This window comes from Poecilia latipinna, unplaced genomic scaffold (assembly GCF_001443285.1).
Source record: "Poecilia latipinna isolate Pla-1442-1.1 unplaced genomic scaffold, P_latipinna-1.0 Scaffold805, whole genome shotgun sequence".
Lineage (NCBI taxonomy): Eukaryota > Metazoa > Chordata > Actinopteri > Cyprinodontiformes > Poeciliidae > Poecilia > Poecilia latipinna.
Window position 1 is genome coordinate 216,035 of NW_015113421.1, and position 13,687 is coordinate 229,721.

At 41.3% G+C, this 13,687-nt stretch overlaps 1 protein-coding gene across 7 annotated transcripts in view; it reads right to left on the minus strand.

Annotated features, from left to right (window-relative positions):
* The window catches only part of frmd4a (FERM domain containing 4A), a 103,305-nt gene that overhangs the window by 64,956 nt on the left and 24,662 nt on the right, over nucleotides 1-13,687 (minus strand). For 2 of the 7 annotated variants that reach the window (XM_015047045.1, XM_015047051.1), the window contains exon 1: nucleotides 1,306-1,880. The exons of 2 other annotated variants lie outside the window; for them this stretch is intronic. In XM_015047045.1, coding sequence (XP_014902531.1) covers nucleotides 1,306-1,473 — 168 coding nt within the window. In that variant the 5' untranslated portion in view covers nucleotides 1,474-1,880. Of the gene's footprint in view, nucleotides 1-1,305; nucleotides 1,881-12,385; nucleotides 12,848-13,687 lie in introns of those variants that run through there. 3 more of the 7 variants (XM_015047044.1, XM_015047046.1, XM_015047047.1) reach the window with 2 other exon arrangements.

Consider the following 13,687-nt stretch of genomic DNA (forward strand, 5'->3'; position numbering starts at 1 on the left):
CATGTGAAATAGACATTATCTGTAAATATCCAAGCATCATATTTTAGTCGTAAGCCTGAAGGTTAAGATTTTGGCACCAATGGGTCTCTGATGACCAAAAGTATCTTGCCAGAAAGTGACTGAAGGACAATGAAGTCAGTGTTTTTTGAGTAGCCATGACCAAGCCCTGATCCCAGTTCCAAAGAAAACATGTAAAGAAATGTAGGCCTGCATACCTGAGCTGATGTTCAAAATTCCTTCAAACACCAACCAAATGAATTGAAAAAAGAGAAAAATCTTCTATTATTCTTGCATTTACTGAAAATAAATAATTTAAGTAATTCTAACTGACCAAACAACAAATTTGTATAACAAGTTTGGTGTGATTTGATGTCAGGCAGTGGGAAAAAAAATATGTATTTTTATACATGATGTATTGAGATGTCTGGTTAAACTTCATGTTCTAATGACCAGACTGACCAAAGCAGTGCAACCTTGTCCTCACACAGACCCAGAGAGTGCCTCTCTCTCAGTCTGCTGGGTTTGTTCTAGTGGTGCCATCTGCATAGAGGGCAGCTAGGATGCCCAGGGAATACTAATTGCTCCATGAAAGCAGCAAGTACCGATTTGAACATGCTGAAGTGAATGCTGATCAGCCATTTTGCTGAATCATAGCTTGAAGTAACTAAAAACTAGGAGACATTGTCACTCCAAGAAATGAAATTAGAATAATGAAAAAGCTATGAAGAAACTTAGGAAAACAGGCAAAATAAGAATCCAAAGTTTTCAGGGAGGAAAAGAACTTCGGGCAAGAAAACCATGCAATTGTTAAGTATCTACTGTTTTTAACGACCATAGTTACACATTCAAGCTTAACAGCTTGGTTACAAGCTCCTTTATGAAGAGCCTGGCAACACAACTTCCTGTTAGCCAAACAACAAAAGAACTCTACAGACAGTATTTGCAAAGCAAAAGCTGATTCCAGGGTTGCAGATGGACACAAGTAAAAACAGTTCGAAACCGGCTCTGTCCTTCAGTCAAACCAAGTTTGATTTTTTCAAGTTTCTTGAAGAATAAACTTAGCCTTCAGTTTTCTGATTCCTCTGTTGCTGTTTTCTTCTGTCTCAAGTATTGACACTCAAGAATGACACATCATCTATTAATAATAGTTTGTTTTCCAGGTGCCACTGTAGCAAATGTAATCGCCATTTTACCACTTTCCAAGAGAAAACTGATTAAAAATGTATTGGCAGTGGATGGGTACTGAGAGATGCCAACTTGAAACCATGAGGAAGCCCATGTTTCTTGTGTATTGGAGGTATTTACCTGGTAAAGAGGTCTTGAAACACATCTGTGTGCATGAAATAGATGCAGGGCCCCCGGAAGATTCCTGGCATGCACACAAACTCGCTGGACAGCTGTGGAGGTGAGAGTCCACAGCAGACCTCGACGCGTACAGACCATGTCGTCTAGACCCAATAAAACAGCCTCCATTGTCAAACTAACTCTGCGACATTTATGACACGATGAGTTTATGGCAGAGAGGAATCCAGATATCAGAGCTTTATTTTCTCAGGCGAGCAACTCAAAGTAAAATACACTGAGGACCAGGCAATGAAATAAGTGTAACAGCAGTTTTCAGTGTCCTCCTGGTGCCATTTAACTCCAGTAGATAGTCTTTCCGTCCACCCTAGAAACAAAGTTAATACTGGTCATCTCTGTCCTTCTTGGTCTTCCGTCTCCCTGGGAATTATTTGATGTGTCCTCAAGGTCAAACCCAGTTATTCCCACCGTCCCAGTCTCACACAGTTAGTGGTCATTGCTGTCTCTCTCCTCTTTCTCTTCTTTCTTCCTTAAACTGAAGCAAAGCAGCTTTTGCCCGTTGGCCTCACCGCCACAAACACAAACATTCCCACTAAGGAAGTGCGGTTCCTCGCTCAGTTTTTCTCTGACGGGCACTTGGTTTTAAAGTGACATGCACTCCGTCAAACTGCAGAGAGCGAGCGGTCCTCTCGCTTTCTCTCTCACGGTGTTTGTTTTCCAGAGCAAAGGGATGTGCTTACAAGCTGAACACCTCTCACGCACCTGCTCCAACTGGACAATAACTGTTTGTTCATCATTCTCAGACTACGATGGTGACACACATTCGCATGTGGACTCACAAATTTTCAAGCTCAGGCATACAGTGTTTTTGAAAAAGTATCCACATTATTTCATCTTTTTGATTATGTTTTGCGTTAGTGCTACAAGTATTAGAGTATTCTATTAGGATTTTATGCATGCGTGGTTCGTTCACTGGGCAACAAGCAACTCAAGAGGAGTGTCATTGTCCAGTCAGTGTAACACCCTGCGCTGCAAAGTCCTGCCCCTTATGGACAACAGAGGTCAAAGTCCTCATCACCCCAGACCTTCTGAATGACTTTAATGCAATTTATTGTCACCTTTCAAACACAGAAACACATTGCTTTTAGGTTCCAGAGGGCGACCTCTACCCACATAATTACGTCATACAGTTACGTCTAAACAGTAATTGTGCACATAATCACATTCAATGTCAATCTAGATGATGCTTGGAGAAACTCAATAGTATCATCAAACAAATTTTGATTTTATCATTTAGGCGATGAAGAAAACCAAGACCAAAATTAAATATCGAACAGTTTCTTCACCAGAGGCATATTTTCAAGGATTTTCACAGTTGCTATGACCGGTAAACTGTGAGGTTGTAAGTGCCTTAAGCTGCTTCCCCTAAATTTTGTTTTACTTTGATGGTAACAAAGATAACACAGCCTGGAGAACAGAAGGAGCCACCAGTATGGACCACCTTTTCAAAAGGGTGTAGAGACACTGGTCGTCCAAGATCCATATTGACAATTGTGTGAAATTTTTCAAAGTTTGGGCAGGTAAATGTGGCCACATTGTTGGATTAAAGTTATAGGCTAGCACTTTGGCAGCAGAATGATCAGGTGAGTTGAAAGTGTCACATTCTTGCCCATCTCACAAGCCTTGTGAAGTTCTGTGGAGTGTTTGTGCTAGCCATGCAATAAAAAGATGAAGATGAGGGCTCTGGTGTTTTCTGTGGCTTAGTGGGTTTTCTAGCCTCAGTACATGGAGTATTTGAGGAGCACCTGGAAACTGCTGCTGTTTTTAATGGCATTTCAAAACTGTGCAGAATTTGCTGCTGGAGTGCATGATGGCGGTCAGCAGGGGACACATATCGAATGAGTCCAGTACTGCCAAATGTGTCGCCATCCAAGCTGATGAGACAGACCACTGTTGTTTCAACACAGACACAGCTGGTCTATGTGTTAAGATATTTTGATTTGCAGCCTGGAGTCCAAGACCGTTTTTCTTTCTTGCAAGTGCAACGTGTGATTTAATAGATACCATGCTTTTGGAACGTCTGAATAATCGTTTTTCAATGATGACAAGGAGAAACGCATTGCTCAAGCATATGAAGGCGCTAGCGTAACAGGAGTGGCTCAGGCTGTAGTACTTCAACAGATCTATGAGAATTTTAAATGTTTAAAGGTATAACTATTTTAACATAACCCTTCACGCAAGGCCGAATGGAAAAAAAAAAATCCCAAACAATGTCTTACCGTCTCAAACACAAGAACAAGTTGCTTCTGACAGCACTGGGAGTTTCGTCAGGATGTTTGCAACATAAAATGGACTTGTTTTTTTCTTCCCCTCTGTCAGTATTCCCAGGACTGAATATCCTCATCTGACCTATTTAATGGGAAAGTATATTATCTCAGCCATGAGAAAAAGGCTTATATAATTACTGTGTTTATTGGGACAGAAATGAGCTTACACACACCAATTTGCAACAATGGCCACATGGAGGCAATACAAACCCCAATATACAATCTGTGCTCAGAACATCGGTGGTCCTGTGTAATGTGTGAAATTTGTTCCCAGTCTGTTGTAAACTCTGACTTGATGGTGCAGCTAAAAAAATATGTCCTGAATTATAAATGGTTTCTGTTTTATGAGTGGTGAAAAGGCTGAAATACTGAGAGCTGAGTTCAAACTCAGGATTCGTGTCCTGAAAGCCAGTAGGATCTATTTTATTTCAGCTGTAACCTTTAAAATAAGAAAAAGAAAAGACAAACAATGAATTTATTTTTATCTCTTCTGCTATAGTATTATAGGAAAGATTTTATAAATAGAGATTTCATTTTAAATGTACCATAAAGTAATTTTTTGCTCTTTCATAAAACCCAGTCTGACTCTACATAGCTTTAGATGTCTTTTTGTTTTGGTTCCTTCATATTTTTCAGTATATTTTAAAGAATTATAAAGTTAATGTTTTTATTTAACCACCTAGGGGCTTGTTTTCTGTTGCACCATCACTAGGGTCTTGAGAAGCCTATGAGGAATGTGACCTAACCCTACGGTGTGAATTTTCCAAAATGAAGCGGGCCTTGACTGGAGATGCTTTTGGGCTGCTATAATTTATAATAGGGTGTAAATATTTGCCCTGATGGGGAGGGAGACGAGGGCTTAGGCATGACAGTGCAACGTTCCCATGATTTTATGTGTTTACAGTGTCCTGCTGAATCCTGGGAAAGGTCAAAACAGGGCTGGGACTTAAAGCGACAGCGTGTCAGCTGACTGACTATGACCATAGAAACAAAATGAAGAGCAGGAGGCAACTATTTGGGGCTTTAGAATGGCCCAGTGTTGTGGCTGACAGAAATCAATTTTGTCTTTAACAAACACGTTAAAAAGTGGCATTATAATACTTCAAAATGCACATAAAAAATTGTTGATGGGAACACAGTTAATGTCAGTTTGAAGACCAGTTGAGGATATTCAGAACACAGAAGCTGGAATATTTTAGTAAGTTTTGCACATGAGCTGAAGAAACTGATGCACACTGTCCAATAACAGACCAGCTGCTCTCCATTTAGTAATAAGTATGGTCTGTGCTTTATCGCTATACTTTGTTTGGTTTTTATTTTTGTTTAGTTTTTTTTTTTTTTGTCTTGAGTTGTTTATTTATGGAAGTTGGATAAATTAATTGGATTTATTGAGTCCGTTGCTTTGTTTTGTTTTCTTGTCCTTGGAAGTACTTTTTTAAAATTTTATCAACATATTCTCCAATTAGAGATAAATTTCTTGTTTGAATGAAAAATAATTTGAAATCCTGACTACATATATTTTCTTTTCAATTAAACAGTCAGAATGGTATTTAAAACATGCAACATATTGTACAGGGTTACACAGCAGTGACATCTGGACTTTTATGATGAATGACAAACAGGACACAGGAGAACCAGGAGCTAACTTTCACCGTGTAATCTCCCCGTGCCTCCTACGTTGCCGCTCTCTCTCTCTCTCTCTTTGCCTCTTTAATCTGGCCCTCTCGTCTTTCCCTATCTCTCAATCTTCCTCCTGCTCTGATCTCCACTCATGCATGCTACACTGGAGTGCAGGAGAGTCAGAGACGGGGAGCGGCAGAGGGAAATGGGTCATCTACACAGAAAATTATCAGCAGAGATGCACACATCCACCAGAACAGTTGTCTTTCTTTTATCTGCGACAGCACGGCTCCGGCTTGACCAGGTTTAATTTGTTATAAGTTTGTTCTCAGCCCACGCCGTGTTAGCTGTCAAGTAAAGAAAGATTGCAAGTGACACGGAGCCAGGGCTGAAATTCAATTCCAATCAGTCTTGTTAAATGTGATCGTATTAGAGGTGCAAGCAGGGAAATCGATGACATAATGCAGCTGAAGAGAAACATGACAGCGGGGCGGGGGAGGGGGGGACTCTGTGTGTTTATTTTTTTAGGAAATATTTTCTACAGGCTTCAGGTTGTAGTAATTTGAGTAAGAAAGCACACCCATGGTGACATAAAACCTTTGAAGAATTGGGAGTTGTTTGCCTCCAAAGTGTCAGAGATGACCTAGTTTATGTGTTTCAGTCTTTAATATAACACAAGCACGCCCAGAAGGGGGTTCACTCAGGAAAATGCTTGCACGGACGTACGCAAACTCTCCCTCACGAGCTAATCATTCTCTCCACTTTGCCTGGCAGATAAATATTAATGAGGATTACCGTGTTACTGCAGTACACCCACTGGAAAACAACAGACTGCAACCGTTTCCCCGCTCTGTTTCTCTTTGTCACCCAATCAGTTCCCTCCATACACACACACACACACGCGCACGCACACACACTCCTGCTGCCTCCACCATCTTCAGCTGAGTCTGAGCAATCTTTATAAAAATATATTTTTTTCTTCAGACACCCCTCTCCACCTATTCTTCCTTATCCCCCGTACACTGTCATTGCAGGATTGACACACACTCCAACTATGAATAAACTCCTTCATGTGGGTGAGTCACAGACAGTGCCTTCGTTCTCACAGAGACATGTTATCTCTGTGGAACAAAGGGCACAGATTGTGCCGGGGATATTTAAGGAACATTTCGGGTTCTCCACATCCTGTTTCGGGACAGATGGAATTCAGATTCTTTCCCATCAACCCGTCAAATTCTCCTCTTTCTAATTTTTTGGCTTCTTGCTCAGAGGATCCCATGCTGTCATGTGTGAGGACATAGAAGCAGAGATAATGATGGGATTGTTCTGAGCTCTGCATGAAGGTGACAGTGACTGAGAACACACAAAAACAGCCATCCGTCCATCCATCCGTCCGTCCATCCATCCATCCATCCATCCATCCATCCATCCATTGGGGGATGTTTTGGCAGTGGACACAAGAGTCCTACCTCACCATGGCTACCCTGCTGGCAGTCTGTCTACATAGAGAAAACACATTATCAGCAGTTCACCGCCTTCAGCCTGTGCCCACAGTCAGTAGGAGATCATCTCCACATTTATTAGAGCAGCATTTGGGTTTACTTTGAACTTGCACGCAGCTGTGTCATGTCCCTATAGGTCTGTGGGCTGGTTTTGGATGGGGGGGAAATTAACATTACCTCACAGTGATGAAAGACAAGAGGGTGAGAGTCCCCGCTATCCCATTCCTCCCTCTTTTTTTGCCCTCACTGACTCAATAACATTCCTTCCTCTGAGCCTTGGGGAGAAAAGGGGGGTCCCTTTTCATGGCAAACAGGGTGTGGTACAAGACCTTCAGGAGGTGTTTCTCTTTCTCTCCTCCACAATCTCTCCGCCTTCTCTTTTTGTTTTTAATTGGACCGACTGACCACGGCCCTCATCTACAGTCCTGCGGGCATTTTGAAATCCCAGGAAATCAATACTGTAGCAAGGCAAAGCAGAGCTGCAGGGCCAACAGCTCGAAACTGATCCACACTAACGGGGGTGGGGAGAGCGATAAATAAATTAAACCTAAACTTATGCAGCTCGTTGTCGCAGAGCGTTAGCTGACACATTAACTTTACAGGACCTTTGATGCATTCTGACTAATGTCGAGACAATAACATCAGTGGCTTGACCCACGGATTGCCGGAGTCCAGCGCTGACCTTCTCTGCGACTGGTGCAGAAAACACGTTTTAAGGTAACAAGGATTGATTGGTATTCCTGCCTCATCACCTGTCTGTCTGCTTCTGGATAATGCTAAATCACATTTGTCTGCTGCATTTGTCCAGCTAAAAGGGAGCCTCGTAAACATGTGTATGCGAGGAACTCCCACCTTTCTACCCTCAATGCCGCTACTCCGGTGCCCTGACAACAACGTGTTTCCATGGAGAGCAGTTGATCCTAAAATTTAAACCAACACAAAAACACGCACATAAAAACACACATGCCTGACTTAATCGCAGCCCCGCTTCCCTTTGTTTGTTTTGTTTGCAGCTTAATTTGCCCAAAAAAGAGAGTTGAGACGCTTAACATGATACCAGGATAACAAAGGCGGGAGATAATCCTAATTCTAACTGCTCAAAGGCAATCTAAACACAAAACATCCCCCTTAAAAGGAGCTGTTTTAAACTGTCAACACTAACTGCACAATTTGTCAATGTATTAAACACTTAGGGCTTTTCAAGTACAATATCTAAGCACTTTTAACTCTTCTGTTGCCACTCTTACTTAAAGGTTCTGAAAAGTCCTTGTCTGTAGTCTGTAGTCGACAAATGTCCTGCTTGAGTTTATGTAACATGGGTTAGTCATAGAGCTGCGACCATTTTGTCAGGTTTATTATAATGCTGAATTATTATGTAACACTATATTTGTTGATGTTAAGTCACTTTTGTTAGAGTTTTACTTGAATGTCTGTATTCTGCAAAATTAAAGGAATAGCTACGCTTTTTTAAAGCGAGAGATTTTGTGAAAATATTACAAATTTGTAGGAGCATACGTAAATTCTCGGAGCAGTGGACGCCTGCCAGCTAGCAGCCAGTTTGTTTACTTTTGTGTGAGTGCATTCCTTAACGTCAGGATCAGGAAGAAGTGATAAGGTGTCATAGGAGGAAATTAGTCCTGAAATGAAGAGTAAAGCAAGGTCAGAGATCACGTCTCAGGGCTGTTTAAGTTTATAATTTCATCAACCACTGCAAATATTTACTGAGGAAATGTATTACTCTAGTAATCACACACATAGCTTGGAATTTGTCCAATCCTGCCAGTTCATTTAACACAATGCGTTTTGTGGATCAGAACTGGTCCAAATGATGCTTCATTGGAGATGCTGTGCCATCCACACCCAGCCAGTCCGCTGGTTCAATCAATGAGTGACAAATGGTGTTGTGCCCTGTTACTACTCTAGAGTAACGCTATCAGGGGCTTCCGACTGGATTAGTCCAATAGATGAACACAAAAGCGTCGTAATTGTACAAAACTTTGTGCAACCCTGGCATAATTCAACGCAAACGTCAGCTTGGCTAATAAATAGTTTATAACTGCAACACTGACTATATTCAGCCTTTTGATTAGTGAACTCAGAGTTGATTGGTGACCCCTTTTCCAGTGGGGATTCCGACTTCAGGTGTGTTTTTGTTGTCTTTTCTAAACTGAACTAAAAAAAAATCTGACTTTATACATAGTACATAGTATACATATATTTGCTTTAAAGTGATATAAGAGAGCTATTGATTATAATAACTTCACATAAAAAAATGAATGGCTTTGAGATTGAAGAACATTTTATGAAATGCAAGCTGAAAAGATGCTTTGTAAAATATGATGTGGGGAATAAAATGATGGTAATCTCTTATAGTCAGAGGTAACTATGTTTTTCTGAAGTGTGTCGTAGCTCTACTATGAACAATGTTGCTCTTCAGAGCATGTAAAACTCAATTAAATCTCTTGAAGCCAACATCCACCACAAACTATGCTGACCGAAACATGAGGCAATTTATTTGAATTAGCAAAATAACAAGACAAACACAGCATTTCTCCCTGCAGTCTGGGAGATAAAAACAATCTTGAAGATTTGGTTTTAAATGTTGTTTGAACAAGTTTAGTAGATGCCAATAAGCTAGAGAGATAGAGCAAAGTATTTAGCCAGAGGGATGAGCACCGAGAAAAACGTCATGCATGTTCATAGAAAAATGCTCAAGGACATGAAAAACAAGGCTTAATTTGATGATCGAGAAGCTTGGAGTTTAATGTTTCCATCACAACCACCCACACTGCCAAGTCAACTGCTTTACAGAAAGACATACATACATTACATACATGTTAAGTTGTAATATACACACAACTTAACACTCCACAAACTGCTCCTATTGCACTTGGACACGTCCGAGATTGGCAGAGATTAGGCAAAAACGAACAAAGTTACCAAACATGACAAGTCAGAGCAGGACAAAGCTGAAGTGAAGCATAAAAGTGAAAGTATTCAAGTGACTCAGTAAAGACATAGTGCCTCCTTGTCTCTCAGAATGGTGCATCATAGCACATAGGCTATTTGCCACTGCAGAACAAAGAAAGAACCTCTTTATCAATATATTGGACAATTTGCTTCATGTGTGAGCCGATTTAAAAATATATAGATAGTCAGTTGAGTGTTTACCGTTTATAAAGCAAATACTTCCTAGAACATAGTTTCATTTCTGGCACAAAAACAAAAAGAAACATATTTATGTAAATCATTGCAAATAACCCAAGTCTTCAACCTGTCAGCACACAGCTGGTTACAAGAATAATAGGAGGCAGAAAAAGGGAATGCAATCAGTGAAAGAGCAACGGAGACCCTTCCTCTCAGTATGTGGAGATCTGCTTTTCTCTTTTAATTAAGGTGATTGCCAATGGCTACTGCTACTCAACTCAAATGTTGAGCAGTTCCAACTGGTCATTAAGGTGATATGACTGGATAGAGTGGACGATATTCAATAGAGCGTCTGCAGCACCAGCATTCAAAAATGTTGAACCATATGCAGTACAGCCGAATTTGTTTCAAGCATTATTGTTCTCTCATAAACATCTTGAATCTATTACTCTAGTTAATCCAAATATGCAGTAGAAAAGTCAGCAGTTATTAAGATTAAGGAATTTACTGAAGTGTGCGGCTTCACTTTATAAAAACTAAACTGTAGACAAGATCACTGTTAATGTCCGTCATGGAAACATTTGCCTTAGATTCAGCTAAAAGTGTAATTGGAAAGCAGATTTCTCAACAGTGCAAACAATGACCTTGTCAATGCAATTGTACTGATCTGTCCAATTTCTGTTTCTGGTCATTTGTGTCGCATTTTATTTGGTGATCAATTAGAGTAAGTGATTTCTGGACAGTTTTTGTCAGCTCGACTCTTTAAGCAAACATTTATTCTTGTTAATAAATGTAGCACATACATTATAAAGTGTTTTACATAACTTTACTTTTTTTTTACTTATTAATGTTTCTTTTTTTTGTTTTTCCTTTTTGATTAAAAAATTTGAAAGAATTGCAAACAATCTTCTGTTCACACACTTGCAATGGTACAAGAGTTTGTAACCTCCTGCACCAGCTCACTGTTTGGATTGTCGACCATCACTGTTCAGGTAAACTGCTGCCACAGCTGGTGAAGACACTCAATGTGTATTGTTTTTATGCAAATTAGAATTTCAAACATTTTAATTTTTTTTTTTTTTGCATCATTAATTTATTTATAAATGCTGATATTTTGACAACATTATAGGCACAAGCTGAGTTGCATTAAATGGAAAATGCAATTGAATCAAACAGAAGAATCAACTTCAATCAAATTTGTGGTCAGATTTGTTCAAATCATTAGTCCTTCCTTCACCAGTAAGTCTTAGAAAAAAAAGAATAATTTATGTATTAAACTTGACTTACTTTAGCACAGCTCATGGATGAATAACTGTTTTAGTGCCGTTTGTGTCAAAAGAAGGAAGCAGGCAAGTTAGGGGAATGCGAGTCTGTGCTTATTAAAATGAAAGTAAATTTTATAATCACATGTACAGTGTGTGTGTGTGTGCTCTTGTGTGTACCACTGTATTCTTTGTGTGCACTCAAAGAACCACAAAGTGAAACGCTGCAGACCTCAAAATGCTAGTTGGAGTCAGAACTTCTTCAAACATGAACAAACTCACATTACAATGCATCAAGAGACTTGGATTACAAAAGAAAGGCACTGTTCTTCTCTGCTTGATCCTCCAGGCACCTCATGATTTAGAGCTAGCTGTCTGGTATAACTTAAGCCCGAATCGCTCATCACCTGGACGCAAGCCCTATTTAACTATGATTCACTTAATACCAGCGTTTACAACATGAAAGAGCACTAGTGTGCATCACAGAATGAACCCTTTTTGGGGGTAACACGCTCACACAGCTGCAAACTTTTCTTCGCCTCACTCATAGTTAGCTCTCTGCTGGAGTAAACACGTTTTCTAAAGAGCTAAAGCCACTGCACGTTGCAACCTGTCTTTTGAAACTGACATAAAGGGTAACCGTGAATGCACATTCCGTATCTAAGCTTAACTATTATCTTTGGCCTTTAGAGCACGCCCACCAGACACACAAAAAGCCCCTGAACACTGAAGCTTCTCTTCTACAGCAGAAACAAGCTGACTTCCAGCATGTAATGCGCTCAGCACTCAGAGCAATGCTGCACTTCAGGCTATGTGTGGTTTAGGTTGATAAAAAAAAAAAAAGAAAAAAGAAACAATCTCATGTCTCAAGCCTGTTTATATGCACTGTCAGAGGTGGCTTCCCTGTAAGTTCCCTGTAACCTTGAATCCGAGGACAGCAGTTGTATACATTTGCAGTGGCTGAAAGCTGCACAGACTGACAGGCTCATCCTGACAGGAAGGGAACACCGAGAAGTATTGTCCATAGCAGAGATTAAAAGCTTTGCTCTTCACTTGCCTTCCACCAACTCAGATCTAATACGGTTCCCTGGATTAGCCAAGAACCTTTTTCAAATCCCGTTTCAAACACAAAGCAGCACAAGCAAGCACTGTCACACAGACGGACCTTTAACCCTCAAGCAAAGTTAAGGTTGAAGGTTGAAAGGACATCAGATGAACCTCTTACCCTCTCTCCGCTGTTCCTCCGGAGAGTCCCCACCGGCAGCTTCAGCATCAGCCGGCGGGTCCTCCCGGGTGTCACAGCTCCCTGGACCACCATGGTACGCTCCAGAGTCTGCGTCTCTGTGGGAGTGCGAGCATGTGTGTGCGTGTACGAAGTGGGTGTCCTCGCCGTCCCGTCCAGCCTGACAGCCGTGCTTCACGCGAGTTTTTACGCGTGGGTGTGTGTGCGACAAGAAGGAAAGTGTGGGATGTGCAGAACTCTCAACTCTGGTCCTAGTGAGAGCCCCTCTCTGCTCCGGCTCCCCTTCGTGTCAAAACACTGGCCATTCCCCTCCGTCTCCGTCTCTGCTTCAGTCTGCCGTTTACGAGGTGAATGAGTGTGTGTAAGAGTGTGTTGCAGGGGAGGGAGAGGGAGCGTGCTTTGTCTCCCTTCTCCTCTCTCTTTCTCCTGCTCCGACAGCTCCCCTCCCTCCCACTCAGACTCACTTCCTTCAGATGGGGGCTTAACCAGGTCACTGGATTAATGTGACGTTATAGCTCTTATTAGCATACGCACTTGTGTCACATGACACCATAATAATTTTTGGAGCAAAAAAAAAAATACACCCCCACTACTCTCTCTCTCTCTCTCACACACACACACACACACACCCAACCCTTACACAGGGAATCACGTGGGGAACCTCAAAAGGAATATGGGATGTTTTGCCATCTGGAGGGGAGATTATCTCTGAAATCCCACATCCAGCTTTCGCTCCCTGCACTGTCTAGGCTATTGGACACAATGGTGGGAATATGCCACATACAGACAAACACACATCCCTGCAGTCAACCATGCCCATTACTCCTGAAAGCAGAACCAGACCCTAGAATGAATTTGTTCAGGGAAAAACTGAGACATTTTCCGTATGTTGCTCTCCAAAGAGCAGTGACGGTAGTTTTGCTTCAGGGTACATCCGGTCACAGGTAGCCGCAGGGAGCGTCAGCACCCCATTCAGCTGAGTCAGTCTCCTGTATCCATCACCGTACTCTTTACAGGTCCATCAAAGCTATTGGAGTCATGAGTTACAGCCACTCCAAGTGACTTACTGTCATATTCCCATCATCACTCACTGGTGGGCTCTGTTCGCCTGAGGACATCAATACTCAGCTGTCAGCTGATTAACCAAACTCAGTCAGCTGACAGTCGAGTATTGATACACATCTTACACAGAGGCAATGATGTCGGATTCTGACTTGCATGTACAGTTGGGGAGCAAATACATGGTATGAACGAAAAGGTATTCACAACTTAAATTCTCTCACC